This window comes from Eremothecium gossypii, chromosome IV (genome assembly GCF_000091025.4).
Source record: "Eremothecium gossypii ATCC 10895 chromosome IV, complete sequence".
Classification (NCBI taxonomy): Eukaryota; Fungi; Ascomycota; class Saccharomycetes; order Saccharomycetales; family Saccharomycetaceae; genus Eremothecium; species Eremothecium gossypii.
This window is the reverse complement of record NC_005785.6, coordinates 1,207,246-1,226,134: the sequence shown is the minus strand read 5'-3', so window position 1 is coordinate 1,226,134 and position 18,889 is coordinate 1,207,246. Positions and strand designations below refer to the sequence as shown.

Below are 18,889 nucleotides of genomic sequence, written 5' to 3'. Positions count from 1 at the left end.
CTTAAAACAAGGATTAGGGATTTTCCAGACGTTTCCCTTCTGACACTGCGCATTTGCAACAGCTAAAGCGAGGATCAAGACTCAATAGGTTAGGTGCTACGACTGCTTTACATATCGAGCGGGCAGTGCAGATCACTATAGACAGACACAGACGAGAATACCGCCTGAAAGCTGCTACTGGTTTGTTCTAGGTTTTTTTGCATAGGTATAGCCACAAACTGAGAGAACAGTGATTTTGGTGAGTTTGTTTTTGTTTGTTCTGCTGTACTGCGTTTGGTCTGTTTGTAGAACAAGGAGTGATTCAGAGCAAGAGATAGGGGGATCTTTCTGCCGGGGTCTGTGCAGAAAACGAGATTCTGGGGAGTATCTGAAATTCTTTGTTGCGCCGAGCCGTCTGGGTCTGCGTCAAGCGACAGCGAGTTTGCGACAGGAACTGAAGCTAATTTCGTTGCTGGAGGTGTTTTTGGGCTTCGCGTTTTCAGCCTTTCAGGAAATCTAGAGGGGCTGTGTGCTTTGAGGCTGAAATCAGGGGAATAGCCTGAATTTGCGAGCGTGAATTGAGCGGTTATATGGAACTGTGGTACATCGTCACACTGTACCACGAGGACAGCGAATATCTGACAGTAGGGCGTTCTTCGTAAGAACACAGTGTATCGCGTGAGATAGGTGTTGATTGAGTCTAGCGTGCTAGGTACTCTTTAACTTTCAGTCGGTGTTTTTTTTGTGCCGGCATGACACTGGACTACGAGATATACAAGGAGGGTGGCCTGCTCAAGGATCGATACCATAAGCTTGAGGATATCAGCGAGGGCTCATACGGGTATGTGTCCTTGGCGAAGGATACAAAGCTGAAAAAACTAGTGGCTGTGAAATACATATTCAAGAGTGACGAGGACGATGTAAAGCGTAGGGACAGGGACGACGGCGCGGAAGCGTCCAACAACTCATCGCTTGAGAAACGACAGATGCTTCTTCGGCGGCAGAGATCGCTTATCTCTGAAAAGGTGCGGTCTCGGCTTTCTAACCACATCTGCTTCGAGGCGTTGTATGAAGTTGATATTCAAAGCAAAATTGGAAAGCATAAAAACATTACAGAGTTGTATGATTACTTCGACTCCTACATCATCATGGAGTACTGTTCCGGCGGGGATTTGTACGAAGCTATCAAGGCGGACACCATTCCCCGGAAAACGAGACAGTTGACGCATATTATTTCTCAAATCTTAGATGCAGTGGAGTTTGTCCACAGCAAGGGGATATACCACAGAGATATTAAACCAGAAAATATATTGATTGCAGATTCTAATTGGACTGTAAAGCTAACTGACTGGGGGTTGGCAACAACGGATCAGACATCTATGGATAGGAATGTTGGAAGTGAGCGCTACATGGCGCCTGAGCTATTTGAGAGCAATCTGGACTACGATGAAAGAAACGAGCCATATGAATGCAGTAAGGTTGATATTTGGGCAATTGGGATTGTTCTACTCAACATTGTTTTCCATAAAAATCCGTTTAGCGTTGCCAATCAAACAGATAAGTCTTTCTGTTACTTTGCAGCAAATAGGGAAGCTCTATTCGATGTTTTTTCGACTATGTCCTACGATCTCTATCAGCTTCTAAGACATAGCTTGACGATTGATCCTACGAACAGATATCTAAGGGGTATGAGGGAAGAATTATCACACTTGAATGAATACACCTTGGATGACGAATACTACAACTCCTTACACGACGAAGGTGAAACTGTGTCCGAAGAGGAGGATACTTACAGTAACGTTTCCAGGTTTCAGGAGGTGGACTCTACCGCTACCACCAATACCCCACTATCAGAAATTGTACCATCTGTTTCCGCCAACGTTTGTGTTGTACCAGCGATTACAGTGGAACAGATCACGCCAGCACCGTCTAAAAAAGAGGCTAAGGATCCCATTCCACGTTTTACCTTTACAAAGAGGTCTCACCCGAAATCCTCCGTCTCTGAGAGAAACACAAAACCTATTAAGATCAAACATAATCGTAAGATTATAAAGAATACAAGAAAACCATTGGGTATTCCAACGCCCAATAGCCACATAAACAACTTTTTCCAGGAATACAACGACAATAATGACAGCGATAACTTTAATACTAGGGATTTCTTTACACCGCCCGGGATAAACAATGGCTACATGGATGGTGTGTTTAACAAACGCACCAGGAACCGTCGGTATAGCAACTATTACCACTCTAACGACTATAACGGCTTCAATTGCAGGCCTAACTCTGCGAGTGCGGCAAAGTCGTCTTTCCATAGTGCTGGCTCATCTGGGAATAACAATAGTGGTAATTATTATCGCCGTGGTTCCTCCGTTAGCTGTCAGAATTCGCCTTCTAACGCCAAATACGTCCCTCCACATTCTAGAAACTCCTTTAACAACTCGTCACCGAACAATATCAACAACCAACCGATCACAACGCTTGAGTCCCCCAAAACGAGCATTACGTATCACGAACAACAACGCTTGGCACTGGATGCCGAGCCCGACTTAGATGATGTTCTCTTCACGTTGGAAGAGACAGATGTTGACAATAATTTCTTGAATGACATGGCAAATTTGGCGGTCCATCAACATAACGATCAGAGGCCGCGCTCATCGCTGCAAGTTGAGGGGTTTAATGCCCTTCCATCACCACATAACCAGCACCCCTCCAGTGCAGGTAACACTGATGTACCCGAGTTGTTGAAGTCAGCTCACTCTCCGTCTGAGCTGCAAAACCACCTCAGGAACTATAACATTAGCAATGGGTTCACCGCTACTCGTAAGACGAGTACCTCATCTGACTATAAACCGAAACCTGGTATATATATTCCGCCGCATCATCGGAAGAGCTTTAATCAGGGAAGTTTTAACGGCATGAATGGCTCGGTTTATGGGATGGGCCCCACTCTCTCGGTAAATGGTGAAACTCATGCTACACCTCCGTATTCAAAGAAAAATGGAGCGGGGGTTAGAAAAAACTCTAACGTACAGTGCAATAACAATAACAACAGCACATTGGCAACGCATAATGTCGCTGTGAATACTTCTACCGCCACCAAGAATGTCAGTGAAGCGGCTGCAGATAATGACATCGACGAACGTCGGAATTTTGAACCTTTAAACAAAATCCGGAAGCCATATATGCCGCATAACCATGCGTCCAGTACTACGGCAATTCAGAGCGCGGCGGTCTTTGCTGATACTAATGCGGTAGTGTTTGAGGAAGATAGTGACCCTCTGCCACTGAAAGCTAAGGTGCTACATGTTCATTCCCCTCACAAGATCAAGAGTGGGCGCAAATCCTCCATACAGGATGACTTGGTAGGCTCATTGGAGCAGTACAAGAATAATTGGCTAATATTGCAACAGCACCAGGAGTAACCTATGCATATCAATTATAACATGACGCACTTGTCTCACTGTGCATTGTTTCCTATTCATGGCCGTGACTAGTTATTATGTTATGGCCTACGAGGGTCTGTTTGAGGGCAATATATTTCTGACTTGATTAAAAACAATAAAACTAAAATTAATTGGGAATTAGTGCTGGAGTGTTTTAACGAGCTTGGTCGATCAGTTTCTTTCGTTGTCTGCACCGGTCACCCAGCTAACTCATTTCCAATTCTTCTGCATCTTTCTCATCATTACTATCATCTAGTTTTAGCATTACGTGTGGAAGTGTATATTGTGATCAAAATAATATATACAAATTTCGCGCCTATAGTTAAATTCCGTTCTTAACCTTGCACTTGTTTCCGCCTTAATTCCATGAAGCATGAAGCATTTTTCTAAGAGAAACTATATAGTGCTCGACTACCCGATATGTTTTCAGTGTTGGCGTACTTCATCATTAATGACGTTAGTGCCAGGAAGATGATAATGCCCCACAATTTTATCATTTTGTTTGTGGATGCATTTGTTTCCCCACTTAGTAAATCCTCATTTACCACTGGATAGCTTGGAATCACGTTTTTATGCGTGCCATTAGTCTCTGCGTCTACATTGGCAAAAAATTTCGCTTTTGCGAATTCTAGCAGATTGCGAGTCCGGCCAGATTCCGTAAGTCCAGCTGGAGTTTCACCATCTATCTCACTGTCATCGAGAATTATATTTTGAATGTTACCGAAAAAATCGGTGATTAAAACGTCTGCTGGATCTTTTGTATACAGATCTTTCCTCACACCGACATGAGAGTGAACTTTATCAAATGTGTAGTAGTCAAATAGATTCTGTAACGTTAGAGTGGAGTTCTTCTGGATCTGCTCCATGAATTCAAGGGTGTAGTATGTGAACCTGTCAATTACTGCAACACCTATCTCCACGTCTGAGTGGTGAGAATAAGAGCTCTCGTCCAATTCGCTCGAGCCCACAGCTAGTACATTTGGAGAATAGAATCGCGAGTACATCGTATTTGCCTGGCAGGTATCAATCATAAAGAAAATCTCATTGTACCTCTTTTTCTCGTGCATCTGGGCAAACGCGTTGGCAAGGTCATACGACGAAATCTCTTCTGCGTCCTGAAACTTGAGGAAGTCCTCTCCTCCGTGCCCTGTCATATAGATAAAGATGTTCGAATTCTCGTCCGTCAACAACCGCTTCGACTTGGGCTGCACATCGTCCCAGCGGTCAGTGAGCAACCGCACAAAATTCTCCACGGTCACTTCGTAGCCACGGTAGTCCACCTCCACAGACTGTCCGTACAGGTCTATCGCGCGATCTGCGTTGTTGAAGATCGCTCCAGGAAAGAGATTTCTGGAGTTGCATGCCACGTCGTCACTCAGCATAAGGATGATCTGCGAGTCCGGGATCCCTAGCCGTCGCACAGTTCGGTACATGCTTAGCACGTTGGCCATATGCCGGTAGTTAAACCAGAACCGTGATGTGGATACGAGCACAGCCCAGTTATTGGTATGCGAGCTACCAGCATTAGTCAAGTTGGCCCATATCAGAAAAAAACACGCGACTATACCAACGCCGATGGCCCTCATATCGGCTGAGGTGTATCTTCAGGCTTTGGAACCAGTGGTACTTCTAGTGATGTATTTTTGGGGCTTGATAATATCATAAAACACTACGTACCAACTTATTTTCCTGGTCTCGTGACCAGCCCCGGGTAACGGCCGTCACGTACCAGGTAAGCTATGTGAGCTAGTACGAGCATGTATCCGCTTCTGTATCAATGCCCTAGCTATCGGTGGCCGATTCTAATAGCAGCGAGCTGTTCTTCAGGCCAGCATCGTTGATTGTCTCATCCAGCCTATCAATCAGGTTTTCTCTGGTGTGGGTGGTGAGGATGAAGGGCGCCGACTGGAATCCGTCCAGTTCAGACTTGATGACTTCGTAGATCGTTCGAACGGTATCCTCCACAGCGTTGAATCTGCGGATGATACGTTTGCCATCACCGGTACGGATCTGGATGCGAGTGGTGATGCCCGGCCTGTTTTCCGGCTCGGTATGGCTCACAGGCTTGATGGCGGCAAAGGCAGCAACTGCAGGGTCCATGGCAGGCGCGGCAGGTGACGCAGGAGGAGGCGAGGACGGGCGGCGGCCAAGCGACTCGCGGATGGCGAGGTTGACCTGCTCCTCCTCTGTCAGCGTGGTGGGATCCAGTTCGGGCGTGGGCTCCTTGACTGTGGGGTTGACGGTGGCCGGATCCAGCGAGAAGTCGCGCAGGAACTCCTCAAGCGAGGCCAGGAACTCGTGGACGGGCGGGACGTCGCGGTTCCACTGTCTTAGGCGCTCGCCGGTGAGCGGGTCGAGGATGGCAATGTGGGGCAGTTCGTCCCGGTTGCTGAGGTCGTAGAACTGGAGGTAACTCTGTGCGGAGCGAGAGCCGTGCTGGTACTGCAGGAAGATGAAGTTCTGCTTCACCAGCCGCTTGACATTGGGGTGGGACCAGAGGTCGCGGTTCAGCATCTGGCACTGGAAGATGTCCACCGCCTGGATGTTGATCAGGATCCACTTCTTCTTCTCGCGTGCCGTGAGCTTGGCGTGCTCCAGGTCGACCTTGCTCATAAGATCGAACGGCGGCCGGAACAGCAGCGCCATGCGCTCCTCCTTCGTCAGTGACTTGGGCCGCCGCACGACTTTGACATACTCGCGCATGTTGCCCTCGTCGTCCAGCTCCATCACCGTCTCCTCCGCGTACTCGTAGCGCAGCGGCGTCTCGTCCGAACCCTCATCGCTGCTGTGGTCCTGGTCGTCTGGCAACCTCTGATTGAAGATCCCGGTCGGCCGCTCCTCCTCGAACATGTCCTGTACCCCGCGCAGCGGCTGGAACATCCCGCCCACCCCACCGTACTGCCCCGGGAAGAACTGTGTGTCCACCAGCTGTTCGTGGCGCGCCTGGTCCGGCGGCCGCATATTCTCCTCCTCCTGGTAAGCCTCCTGCTGCAGAGACTCCGCCAACTTCTCGTCGTCGTACTCCGCGGCCGGCCGCGCGCTTGCAGGCCCACTGCGTGCGCCAGCCTGCGTGTCGCCGCCGTGCTCGAAGTACAGCGAGATTGCCGTTTCCACGTCGCCACCTGCCATATCCAGGAACTGCCGCGCCAGCTCCGCGTCGGCCACACCGCAGATGCTTTGGAATACGCCGAGCTGCTTGTCTGAACTCATGCTCCTACTTTCTGGCGCTGCCGTGCTGTGTGGCACACTCAGGAGTTTGTCTGACGTTGTCGCTGGCTCCAGCCTTTTATACCGGCGCGTGCCACACATGCGCCGCGCCCAAACGCTTATACATATACATGCTACTTAGTCCGCCGCTTGGTCACCCGCCCGTCCTCGAAGCGCGTGTGCGTGCCCTGGAAGTGCACCCGGCTGATCGCCGCGCGCTCGGGCGCCGCGGGCGCCGCCGGCGCCCGCGGCCCGCCCTCCAGGCGCTTCGCCCGTTCCATGTACTGCTTCACGCGCCCCAGCTCCGCCATCACTCGCTCCACGTCCCGCACGTTCAGCACCTTGAGGTGCACGAACAGCAGCGACGCCAGCGCGTATCCGTAGCGGTTCGCCAGCGCCGCCCGCCCGCGCGCGTCCAGCCCGGCCAGCTGCTCGTCCAGCGGCCGCGCCGCCAGCCGCTGCACCTCCGGCCGAAGCGCCCGCAGCTCCTGCTGCATTCGGGCGATGTACGGCTTGATCTTCTCTGCGTCCTCCATGTTGGTGCGTGCTCATCTGCCCGGTCTTCTCGGCAGAATTTTTCACTTCCGTCTCCCTGCACTGCACTGACATGGACAGCCTCGACTCCGCGATCAACACCCTGGTCGAGACGCGGATGCTGGCCACCAGCCGTGGCTGCCGCGACGCAGAGGCGTGGAACTCGCTCTGCACCGTCCTGAACCACACCGCGCGGTCCATGCGCGCGCTGCTGGACGAGCCCCGCCCGTTCAGCCGGAAACAGGTGTACCAGCGGCACTCGCCGCTCTACAACTGCTGGGACAAGAGTCGCACGTTCCGCGTGCTCCCGCCCGTCCCCGCGTCGTCTGCACCCCCGCCGCCGGCGCCGCCGGTGCCGCTCATCGACCTTCCGCTGCTCGAGCAGCTGGCGAACCTGCACCGACTTAACAGTGGCGTGGGCCATGCGGCTGGCGAGGAGGCGCCGCCAGCAGCGGCGCCGGCGCGCCCGGAAGCCCCCGCCGACCATGGTGGAGTCCGTACATTTTTGTAGTGACTTTTTCGTGACGGCAGCGTATTTAGAAACTGCTACTAAGAAAAATCCGGTGCTCTCTGGAGTTAATCTCATAGCCAGAGGGTCTGAGTGGCAGTTGGGTTTGAGGCAAGATGGCGCGCACCGGATTGCAGAGACACAGAGGGAAGTTACTGGGCACGGGAGCGGTGCTGGGCGGGCTGGTTGTGGCGGGAGTGGTGGCCGCGGTGGCGGCGAAGCGATGGGTGCGGCGGCAGCAGCAGCGGCTCAGCGAGCAGCATTACGTGCGGGAGCAGATCAAGCGGCGGTTCACGCAGACGCAGCAGGACGCGCTATACACGATGTACGAGCTGGTGCCGGTGCTGGCGCTTGTGCTGGGGAAGGAGCTCGACGTGGAGGAACTGGTGGAGACGCTGAAGGGGAAAAAACTGAAGCGGGCAGGGGAGGACGATGAGCAGGGCTCTGGGGGGCACGCGAGCGCGGGCGAGGGCTCGGTGAGTTCGACGGTGGCGCGGAGCAAGGCGGAGCTGTGGCAGGAGCTGAAGATGCGCAGCGCGGTGAAGCTGCTGGCAGTGGTGTACACGACCTGCATGCTGCTGCTACTCACGCGGCTACAGCTGAACATCCTGGCGCGGCGCGAGTACCTGGAGACTGCTATCAGGGTGGCCAAGGGCGAGGAGGCCACGCGGCGGGATGCGGCGGGATGGCTGGGGGCGGTGTGGGAGTACGGCGCGGCCGCGCTGGGCGCGCTGGGGCCGCGGCCGGCGGTCACGGCGGTGGAGCCCGTCGACCAGCACGAGGAGACGCGGTACGTGAACGAGCAGGCGTTTCTGTCGCTGTCGTGGTGGCTGTTGAACCGCGGCTGGCTGCAGTTCAAGCCGCTGATCGAGCGGCAAGTGGAGCAGCAGTTCGGGACGCTGTCGCCGCGCGACACGCTGTCGATGGAGCAGTTCAGCGCACGGCTGTCGAACACGATCCACGCGGTCAACCGAGAGCTGTTCGACAGCGACTCGCGTGCGCTTCTGCTGCGCGCGCTACTGCCGGACGCCACCGAGGAGCTGCACGTGCTGCAGCAAACGCTCGACGAGGGCTCACTGCGCGTGATCGAGCGCGATGACTCCATGCTGCGCGAGCTGCTGCAGGAGACCTGCCGCTGCGCGGAGTCCACCGCGTCGCTCATCGTTCTTGAGAGCCTTGTCAACGAGAGCTTCCAGTTCGTCATGCAGCAGCTCGAGACGAAGGTGACTAAGAAGCTGCGCAAGCCCGCAACGGACGCGCCCGAGGCAGACGGCGCCGCGGATGCGCCGTCGCAGAAGTTCCAAGTCGCGCTCTACTCCGTGGCGCTCAAGGACTGCTGCCAGGAGATGCTCAAAAACGGACTTGTGTCCATGAACAACGAGTATCTGCAGGACCTCGACGCCGTGCCGGAGCTCGACGATCTCAGCGCGAGCGTGTACAGCAACTTCGGTGTCTAACGCAGGCGTCCTGCCGCCACTGCGCCCGCAGCCGCGGCATCCCAGAACATATGTAGCGTACTTAGCGTAGCCCAGCCCGCCGTCGCAGCTCCTCGGCGGCTGCCTTATTAGTCGTTAATAGTGATGTTTGATATTCGGCCTCTTACCCCTTCAGAGCAGCTCGCCGCGCTTGCTCCTCTCGCTCCCAGCCAGCAAACACGCAATGTCGGAGCAGAACCAGACCGTGGTGCTAGTCAGCGTGGAGGGTGAGCGCTTCACCGTCGAGCGCAAGATCGCCGAACGCTCGTTGCTCCTCAAGAACTACCTCAACGATATGCACGACAACGCGTTCCGCGACGAGTCCGACGACGAGGCCGATGCCGCCGACGACGACGATCGCATCGTCATGCCTGTGCCCAACGTGCGCTCCTCGGTGCTGCAGAAGGTCATCGAGTGGGCCGAGCACCACCGCGACTCCAACTTCCCCGACGAGGAGGACGACGACTCGCGCAAGTCCGCGCCCGTTGACGCTTGGGACCGCGAGTTTCTCAAGGTCGACCAGGAGATGCTCTACGAGATCATTCTGGCCGCCAACTACCTCAACATCAAGCCGCTGCTGGATGCGGGCTGCAAGGTTGTGGCCGAGATGATCCGCAACCGCTCGCCGGAGGAGATCCGTCGCACTTTCAACATTGTGAACGACTTCACACCGGAAGAAGAGGCTGCCATCCGCCGTGAGAACGAGTGGGCCGAGGACCGCTAGCCACGGCCCGCCTCTATGTACCATAAGTAGCCGATATCTACCGCTGCCGGCGCGGGCCCCGCCCGCGCCACCGTTGCGTGCCAGGAGCTGGTCTGCCGACTATCCGTGCCAACGTACGAAACGATGCTGGTTTATGTGGTCCGCCCGCCGCTGGTTACAATTAACCGCCCCAGGTCATCGGTAGACGGAGCTAGCTACTCGTTGTCCTGTAAGTGAGTTAACGCACAAGGGGAACTATTCGTGTGGTCAGGCAGCAGAGACGCTGCAGGACATACTACGAGTTATTTCTCATAACTAAACATTTTTGAAACCTTTGTTGCGGGGGCCAGGTCGTTTCGCAAAAGGCGGCGGAATAAACAGGGAGGAGAGGTAGATGCTCTTCTCAGGCAGAGGCTAGCAAGGATGGCAGAGCAGCGGAAGCGGTCGCGGTCGCTCAGAGAGAGCGCGCGGGCACTTTTCAAGAAGCATACGGGGGAGGGGCGGCGGAAGGGGCGCGCGAGCAGTGCCAAAAGACGGGTAGCGACGCGGAATGGGGAGCGGCGGACGGGGCCGGAGGCGGGTGATGTCGAGGTGGCGGCGGGGGAGGGCTCGGATGTGGAGAGCCGGGTGTCAGGAGCAGAATCGTGGCTCATGTCGCGACCGGTGGTTTACGCGAACAGCACAAACTCGTCGCTCCGCCTGGGGTGGGGTGGCCGGGACGCCGCCAGCTGGCATAGCGGGGGGCACAGCAATTCGTCGTCGCTCAGCATGCCAATTGAGATGAGCGCGCGGCACTCGCATGTGCGGTCTGGCGCGGGCGGCGAGCCCGCGGGGGCGGGCCAAAGCACGCGCTCGGATGCAGGATACAAGGAGGACACTGAGGATAAATTTTCGGATATCACACCCTTTGACCAGGATGGTACTGGGAAGCACCGGTACGGGAATTTTTTCTCTGGGGCTGAGGAATTGGGTAACGGTGGCATCTTGTCTTCGTTTCTATCTGCAGCGCAGAATGCGGCCCAACACCTCATTTCTAAGTCTCCCTTGAGCGCAACCAAGCACGGCAGTCCTGGATCTATCACATCTCAAACTGAGCATCAGAAGGCCCCCGCTAGGCCTGCGGATTCGATGGAAAAGCATTCTTCCTTTTTAAAACATTTGGACTTCATGCTATCCTCGACCCCAGCTTACCAGTCGCTCACCAAAGAAAACATGGGCGCACTGGACGACGCGCATGGGAAATATATCGATACGACTACTCCCCTTCTCCAGGATGGCGACGAGGACCTGTCACCTGACCTCGATAACAGCCGCCAGAAGTTTGAAGACAGCTTGTCACCCCAGATCATAGTTGATTTTCACAGCCATAATAACCCAGAAAACCAGGTAAAGGACCCGACTGCGGGATCTAAGGCCGATCCCCTCGTACCCCGCGAAACGACAGTATCTGGTTTCGGCGATGGCGATCTAACATTGGACTATTTCGACAATCCCGGCGAAGAGCCTTTGCTGACGGAGCAGTTACCGAACCGCGTGTTGGCTATATCCACCGAGCGCTCGCACCACAATTCTCAGGCGCAGAGTGCAGCAAATGGTCAAAGCCCCATGACTCGCCAAAGAGGGCTCACGTTACCTACGAAGGGCGTATATGGCAAATATGGCTACGAAGCCCACCGCTTTTCACCGTCCCCTACACGCAGCCTTAGTGGCGTCAATCTGCGCAAGAACACCGAGCCGCGGCCGGTCTCGCGTTCGCAGGTTATATGTGTAGAAGAAAACGAGAACCAGCCTGTTAGACGGGCATCCACGTTGGTACTGCCCTCCCCACCTTCCAGGCTCAAGAGAAGCACGTCTTTCACATCCGGAAGTAAGGTGTCAGAGTACCTGAAGGTGCACAAGAATTCCCTGCAGTCCGCAATTTCCACTCCAAGCAGCCCATACGAAAAGGCCCGACAGACAGAGAGCAGTCCATATGAATTGGAGGATGTCGAATACGCGAGCGCCAGAAAGAATTTTGATTTCCATTCACTGTTCAAGGACACGGAGGTTTCCTCCTCCGAAAAGTTACTAACCGACTACAGTTGTGCATGGTCCAAAGATATTCTTTTGCAAGGACGTCTTTATATATCTACCGAACACATCTGCTTCTACTCTAACATATTAGGCTATGTCAGCGTAGTGGTTATTCCACTAAAAGAAGTTGTACAGATAGAGAAGAAGAACACGGCAGGTATATTTCCTAATGCGATCGCAATACATACCTTGCAGAAGAAATATGTGTTTGCATCGTTCATATCTCGGGACACAACCTTTGACTTGATTACCAATGTGTGGAACCAGATTATCCTAGGCCCCAATGCGAATAAGACAACCTCTAACCAGGACGACAAGGATAGTGGGCCAAATCTTGAGTATCAATTGAAGAACGACTCTGACATAGACCAGAGCAGTGCGGAGGAGGACAGCTCTTCAGATAGTGACGGTTATGAATCCTCTGCAAGTGATGCAGCTCTAAGTGCCATGGATGAAGAGTCAGCCTATTCCGTGCCAAGTCTGGGAGCTGCAGAAAATACCATAGATATCCCATCCTTGGGTCCACTTGAGCATGCACCAACCTTTCCACAATATGCGCAGCACTCTGACGAGCGGAAGATTCGGGAGGAGGTTTTTCCCTCTCCTCTAGGGAAGATCGTGAATATTCTATATGGCGAAAATACCGATTATTTCCATCAAATATTAAAGGCGCAAAAAAACTATGATATATCGACAATCAGTCCTTTAATAGAAACCAAGGTCAGAAGTTACGAATTCTGCAAGCCTCTTTCGGGGCCGATTGGACCTAGTAAGGCAGTCTGTTATATCACAGAAACTATTGAGCACTACGACCTTGATGATTACGTTCAGGTTGTACAGATATCTAAAACGCCTGATATCCCGTCCGGAAATTCTTTCTACGTGAAAACGGTGACCATATTATCATGGGCACCCAATAATGGGACTAGAATCTCAGTGTATGCAGGTATAGAATGGACTGGGAAGAGTTGGATAAAGTCAGCTGTGGAAAAGGGTACTTTCGAAGGTGTTACAATGTCATCCAAAACGATGTTCGAAACGGTAAACCATCTCTTGAAGGTCTCTAATAATAAATCAAGCTTACGATTGGCAGTTTCCAACAAGTCAACAACTGATATTCCTAATAATCTACCAACTATCGGCCCTAGTACGCATCCTCCGACGAAGAACACCTATACGAAGCAACCAGGAGATGTTATTGTTGATGATTCGATTTCCATCGCAGCACCATTGGGTGTCGTGTACAAGCTGTTATTTGGTGAGGACACGTCCTACTTGCAAAAGATATTAGAAAAACAGGCTAATCATAATATTTCAGCTATACCGTCTGAATTCTCAGATAATGTGAGGGAATATGAATATATCAAGCCATTAAACAATCCTGTTGGTCCTAAGCAGACGCGATGCTTGATCCAGGAAAAAATCCTACATTGCGATGTGAACTCTCACATAGTAGTGGAGCAGATAACGAAGACGCCAGATGTACCCTCGGGAGGTGCGTTTGAAATACATACCAGATTCTACTTATCATGGGGGAAAGATAACTCCACTAATATGTTGGTGGTGACCAATATCGTTTGGAATGGAAGATGTTGGATCAAAGGTGCAATTGAAAAGGGCTCATTAGATGGCCAAAGGTTATCCACAAAGATTGTCGTCGAAGAGCTAAAGGCAATTGTGAGCAAACACGGCACCAAGGAAAGACATACACCTAGGAAAAAGACTCGCCGGTCTAAGAAAAGGAAGTCGTCCAAAGCTGGCGTCTCCAGCACTCCATCACAGTTTGTGTCTGTGGGCTTCAAAAAGAAGATCGCTGGTATTTTCGGCTCTCTCTACGCCTGCTCCAGCCAGAACAAGGTGATCGTGCTACTTTCACTTCTGTTGTTAGTATCACTATCGCACATGTTGAGTCGTGGCACCCGGAATGTTCAGCTTGTGAAACCCGGGAGGGTTATCATCGATGGGATTGAGTATAGTTACTCGCCTTCCGAAGGTTCGCTCTATTGCGCCTCAAACATGAATTCGGGTAATACCGACAGGACCGTTGTCACAAGCGCAGAGTATGGCCTATGGGATTGGGTTGATAACAGAAATTCAGCCTCTGTCAACAAGGCAACTCCGCAGCTCCGTGACAGCATGGAAGAAATGGCCCTGAACCACAGGCGCCAGGAGCTAGAGGAAGCTGTGAGGATAGCAGAATATGAGATACAAGAATTAAAACGAAAAATAGACTTGCTCTTTTAGAGCATATGGTTAGATGTTAGTCTCCGACATAGGTAAGTAGTACAAAATAACTATTAAATCTAAGTATACGGAATTAAAAACCGCAGCGGAGGATCGCACGTTTAAAGCACACCTAATTACACGATCTTGAATCTCGCTGCTACTGCAGAGTGCTATGTATATGTTTTATCAGCCCATACATAGGAAGCCTTACGTAAATTCACGGGAGAAAACCCGTCCCCGGCGGCTAACTCTTCGGACACTACAAGAACCAACACACACGAGTGCAGAGCATGAGCGCAGCAGTACAAAGGATCAAAGCCAAGGAAGACAAGCTCAAGGCTCTGAAATCCCAGTGTGAGGAGCTTGATGCTAAATATAACCATCTGTGCTCCAAATTTGGGATGTATGTATAAACACACTAAAGGTACAGCGGGGCAGTACTAACAAAGACCAGAGAGCTCACGCCGCAGGCGCTCAACGAGCAGAATATCAAGAAGCTGAAGCTCTACAATGAGCTCCGTGATACAGGGCTCCGGATGGTCCAAGTAGTGGCAGACGAAAAACAGTGCCGCCTTAAGGATGTATTCGACGAAATGGGGTTCGAAATGAATGATTAAAAGCCCTGAAGGTAATCACAGATATATGTAGATGGTTATGAACGCCGCAGGATCTCTTCCAATACCAGAATCCTCAACCCATTCGCTATGCGATCACGTGATATACCCGCCAATAATCCTGGCCCTCTAATAGTTGTCAACTTAACGTATGCAGTCGGGATACCTCATAGCAGCAGAACAAGCGCTACTATCCAGCACATTCCCTTCAAGAAACTTAGAAGCTCTTCGTGGAAAATTCTGCGCCGCCTTTTGGATAAAGTTAGAAAAAACCAAGAGGCGACAACTACATAGATCAGAAAACGGAGCCTAAGCAGCATAGAAGGCTATTCGGGTGTCGATACAATACATATTTTGGGCCCACTCAATACCTACTGAGCTGTGCCAAGTGACAGTCTGCTGGCGATTCTGCCCGCGGAAGGTAACGATTCAACATAACACATCGAAGAGCAAAGCAAGACAGAAGCACGTTAGCGCAACAAGCATAGCTGATTTTCCTAACATATTGCACACGGGAGCGCTCTAAATATATTGTTCCATATAGTTCCGAAGGCAGCGATGGCGGAGGTACCAAGGAATACGCTCCTACAGGCCTGCATGTGGATTCTGTTCTGGGCCGCCCTTTTTCCATTTGGAGGGTGCGTCGATGCTCACAAGAAAGATGGGCCTGGAAGAGAGTACATCCGGGGGAGTTTGTCCAGTCAGAGTGCTGGTATTTCAGGCGCCCCTGTGCTTGCGAGGCAGCGTATTGGAAGTCAGATCCCAGAAATGTATCGCGCAGCCTCGACAAAGGCCTTCAAAAACAAGATGGACTCGGACGTTCAGGTAACTACGCCACAAGCGATCTCCGGGAAGGCACTCACGACCAAGAAAGATGAGGCCGTCCGGGTAGCGGACTCCGAAGTGGCCTCTCTGAATTATTTTGATCCACCTGCCAAGTCCATGCTATTCCTGAGTGGAAATCATAAAGACCTTGAATCTTTGACTTTGGCGGACATACTTCTGGCAACGGATATTGAGGGGGGCTTGCATGCCCTTAATAGGGATAATGGGCAACTTCTATGGTCGATTCCGAGCGACAAGCTGTCCCCACTGCTCACTGTTTCGGAGCCCACGAGTCTGAATAATGAGACCTTAATAGTGGAACCTTACGGTGACGGGAACATATATTACTTCAGCACATATCAGGGTTTGCAGAAATTACCAGTAACCATAAAGCATCTGGTTGATCTTTCCCCCATGGACCTGAAAACACAAATTATCGTCGACGAATTGGGGACTACCCTAGAGGATGAAAAGATTTACACTGGCTCTCGTACCACGGCTATTTACACAATAGATGTGTTTACCGGTGATATTATTTCTGTATATGGACCTGGTACGGAGAAGAAGGCATACAATACAACACAGGTTAATTGTACGCGGGATTCGTTCCACAACGATGGGTGCGAAAACATATTGGTAATTGGCAAGACAATATACGAGCTTGGGATCCACACGAAGGACAACACTGTTTACAATGTGACCTACGCCCAATGGCAACATAATTCGATAGATAATTACCTGGCATCCAAGAACAGGAAGTCACAAGACGGTATATATGTCGCTCCCTTCCGTGACAAGTCATTGCTAGCTATTGATTCTGATTTCAAGATGGCGAAGTGGGTTTCTCCAAAATTCACGGGGATTATTAACAATGTGTTTGACATATACCTGGACTACTCCACCAACGAAAAGATACTGCTTCCTCATCCCTTGAAACCACCGGAAGATACAGATAGCAGTAATCTGCAGGTGTATCTTGATCAAACAGAAAATCAATCATGGTTTGCTTTATCCAGTGAATATTTCCCGTCTTTAGTTGAAACAGCACCCAAGTCAAAATTTAGTGTGAGCGAGAAATGGAGGAATACGAGGATTTTTGAGGATAGTAATCTATTTAAGGCGGCTATCTATGGTGTTCATGAGCTGGAGCACTCACCCTTCGACAACTTTTTTATTAATGACCAGGAGTATCACTATGATGCTTTTCTGGATAATAACGGAAAGCTTTTGGACCCAAGTCCTAATGAAAAGCTTCCATATAATGTATTAGATTCCAAGTCGGTGGAACGATACATGTCACCAGATGAAATTCTTCAATACAAGATTAGGCTTCACGAACAAGTTACACGTGATGTTTTATCGAGAGGCTCTGATACCTTTGCTTCGCTATTTGCCCGTTTCATATACAGGGTCTTTGAAAGTGGGCTGGTTCTCATTCTTTCCGTATTTTTGGTTATATTACTATCGAATTTTAAATTGATTCCGCCAGTACATGTCTTACTGGAGCGGGGGGGTATCATCCCAAAACAACCGCTGGTGGCTGCAACAGTTGATATTACCGAGAGCGTTGCTGTTGATCAGCGGGAACCAGAACAAGATCGATCGGTCGGTAGCGACGATGCTAAGGGTACAGATGCCGAGAAATCTGATGGGCAGGGAGATGATGAAACAAGGGAAACTGAGAAAAGGAAAAGGAAAAGAGGGAAGAGAGGAGGCAAAAATAACAAAAAACGGCCAACGATCGTTGAAAATGGGCAGTCTATTCGGATCTTTGAAAACGAGAATGATCTAAAACACTTGGCAATTTCTGATAAAATTCTTGGTTATGGATCATCAGGGACTGTTGTTTTCCAAGGTTCTTTTCAGCATCGGCCAGTTGCAGTCAAAAGAATGTTGATCGACTTTTTTGACGTTGCCTCGCATGAAATCAAGCTTTTGGCAGAAAGTGATGATCATCCGAATGTGGTAAGATATTATTGTTCTGAAGTTACTGAGAAGTTCCTTTATATTGCTTTAGAGCTTTGTACGGCGACTCTCGAAGATGTGATAGAATTAAAAGGCGACTCTCCGAAATTCCTTGAACTTCAGCAGAGGATAAACCCGATTAATGTTCTATTCCAAATTGCATCTGGGATTTCGCATCTGCATTCAATGAAAATTGTCCACCGGGACCTAAAACCACAGAATATATTGGTTGCACCAAGCAAAGCTTTTTTACATCAAAATCAAGATGTCAGTTCTATCAGAATACTTATTTCTGATTTTGGTCTTTGTAAAAAACTGGAAGCTGAAGAATCATCCTTCAAAACGAATATCAATAACGCTGCTGGTACAAGCGGTTGGAGAGCACCTGAATTGTTAAATGGCAAGTTGAGTATTCTGGAGACTATTGAAAGCGAAGAATCTTCAACCACACAGGATACTGCGAAAACCACGCAGTCTTCAGAGCCACTAGTATATGACCCAGTGACGAAAAAGCGTTTAACGCGCGCAATTGATATTTTTTCACTTGGCTGTGTGTTTTACTATGTTTTGTCGAAGGGCAAGCATCCGTTCGGTGACAGATTCGTCAGGGAAGGGAATATTTTAAAGGGAGAATACTCTCTGGAAGACCTGAATAAGACTCTCAGGGATAGAAGTACAGTACTAGAAGCTAAGAATTTAATTGAACAAATGATCCAATATGACCCCCTAAAGCGCCCAACTGCGCACCTGCTATTGAGGCACCCACTGTTTTGGCCAGTGCCCAAAAAGTTGGAATTTTTATTAAAAGTAAGTGATAGGTTTGAAATTGAGAGGAGAGATCCCCCTAGTCAACTTCTTCTAAAATTGGAGGCATCCTCTACAAAGGTGATTCCAAATAAAGACTGGCATGCAAAGTTTGATCAGGTGTTCATGGATAACCTTGGAAAATATAGGAAGTATCATGGAGAAAAGCTGATGGACTTGCTTCGGGCTTTAAGGAATAAGTATCACCATTTCCACGATCTCCCTGAAGAATTAGCCGAGTTAATGGGTCCAATTCCCGATGGATTTTATTACTACTTCATAAAGAGGTTTCCAGACCTACTTATGGAAATTTACTATGTTGTTAAGGCAAATCTCCGCGACGATCAGATTCTTACTGAGTTTCTTTGAGTCCCTAACCTCCACTGACTTTTGCACTGTACGAGGTATTCATATACTTCCAGAAGGCATTTAACTGGTTTAAGTTAGCACAAGTATTCATGTATATATATAGTATTATATATATACATTGATGTTTCTTTATCTTGATTCGGGCTACTCTTTGCGTGAGT

The 18,889-nt window shown here is 50.4% G+C and overlaps 9 protein-coding genes across 9 annotated transcripts; 6 read left to right on the top strand and 3 right to left on the bottom strand.

Annotated features, from left to right (window-relative positions):
- Positions 1–731: 731 nt before the first annotated feature.
- On the top strand, positions 732–3,404 carry KSP1 (putative serine/threonine protein kinase KSP1; the record flags this gene model as incomplete). Its single annotated transcript, NM_209750.1, has 1 exon — positions 732–3,404. The coding sequence occupies one exon, from the start codon at positions 732–734 to the stop codon at positions 3,402–3,404; it is 2,673 nt and encodes an 890-aa protein (NP_984397.1).
- Positions 3,405–3,811: 407 nt separating this feature from the next.
- GPI8 (GPI-anchor transamidase) lies at positions 3,812–5,011 on the bottom strand (the record flags this gene model as incomplete). Its single annotated transcript, NM_209749.1, has 1 exon — positions 3,812–5,011. The coding sequence occupies one exon, from the start codon at positions 5,009–5,011 to the stop codon at positions 3,812–3,814; it is 1,200 nt and encodes a 399-aa protein (NP_984396.1).
- Positions 5,012–5,207: 196 nt separating this feature from the next.
- Positions 5,208–6,635, bottom strand: UBX5 (DNA protein crosslink repair co-factor UBX5; the record flags this gene model as incomplete). Its single annotated transcript, NM_209748.2, has 1 exon — positions 5,208–6,635. One exon carries the CDS (start codon positions 6,633–6,635, stop codon positions 5,208–5,210), a length of 1,428 nt encoding a protein of 475 aa, NP_984395.2.
- Positions 6,636–6,766: 131 nt separating this feature from the next.
- Positions 6,767–7,168, bottom strand: LRP1 (Lrp1p; the record flags this gene model as incomplete). Its single annotated transcript, NM_209747.1, has 1 exon — positions 6,767–7,168. One exon carries the CDS (start codon positions 7,166–7,168, stop codon positions 6,767–6,769), a length of 402 nt encoding a protein of 133 aa, NP_984394.1.
- A 622-nt stretch (positions 7,169–7,790) lies between these two features.
- PEX3 (Pex3p) lies at positions 7,791–9,131 on the top strand (the record flags this gene model as incomplete). The annotated part of the gene is made up of 1 exon (NM_209746.1): positions 7,791–9,131. The coding sequence occupies one exon, from the start codon at positions 7,791–7,793 to the stop codon at positions 9,129–9,131; it is 1,341 nt and encodes a 446-aa protein (NP_984393.1).
- A 202-nt stretch (positions 9,132–9,333) lies between these two features.
- Positions 9,334–9,873, top strand: SKP1 (SCF ubiquitin ligase subunit SKP1; the record flags this gene model as incomplete). The annotated part of the gene is made up of 1 exon (NM_209745.1): positions 9,334–9,873. The coding sequence occupies one exon, from the start codon at positions 9,334–9,336 to the stop codon at positions 9,871–9,873; it is 540 nt and encodes a 179-aa protein (NP_984392.1).
- Positions 9,874–10,275: 402 nt separating this feature from the next.
- Positions 10,276–14,169, top strand: AGOS_ADR294C (GRAM and VASt domain-containing protein; the record flags this gene model as incomplete). Its single annotated transcript, NM_209744.2, has 1 exon — positions 10,276–14,169. One exon carries the CDS (start codon positions 10,276–10,278, stop codon positions 14,167–14,169), a length of 3,894 nt encoding a protein of 1,297 aa, NP_984391.2.
- A 272-nt stretch (positions 14,170–14,441) lies between these two features.
- Positions 14,442–14,768, top strand: SAE3 (Sae3p; the record flags this gene model as incomplete). Its single annotated transcript, NM_209743.1, has 2 exons — positions 14,442–14,554; positions 14,606–14,768. 2 exons carry the CDS (start codon positions 14,442–14,444, stop codon positions 14,766–14,768), a joined length of 276 nt encoding a protein of 91 aa, NP_984390.1.
- A 555-nt stretch (positions 14,769–15,323) lies between these two features.
- IRE1 (bifunctional endoribonuclease/protein kinase IRE1) lies at positions 15,324–18,728 on the top strand (the record flags this gene model as incomplete). Its single annotated transcript, NM_209742.2, has 1 exon — positions 15,324–18,728. The coding sequence occupies one exon, from the start codon at positions 15,324–15,326 to the stop codon at positions 18,726–18,728; it is 3,405 nt and encodes a 1,134-aa protein (NP_984389.2).
- Positions 18,729–18,889: the final 161 nt, after the last annotated feature.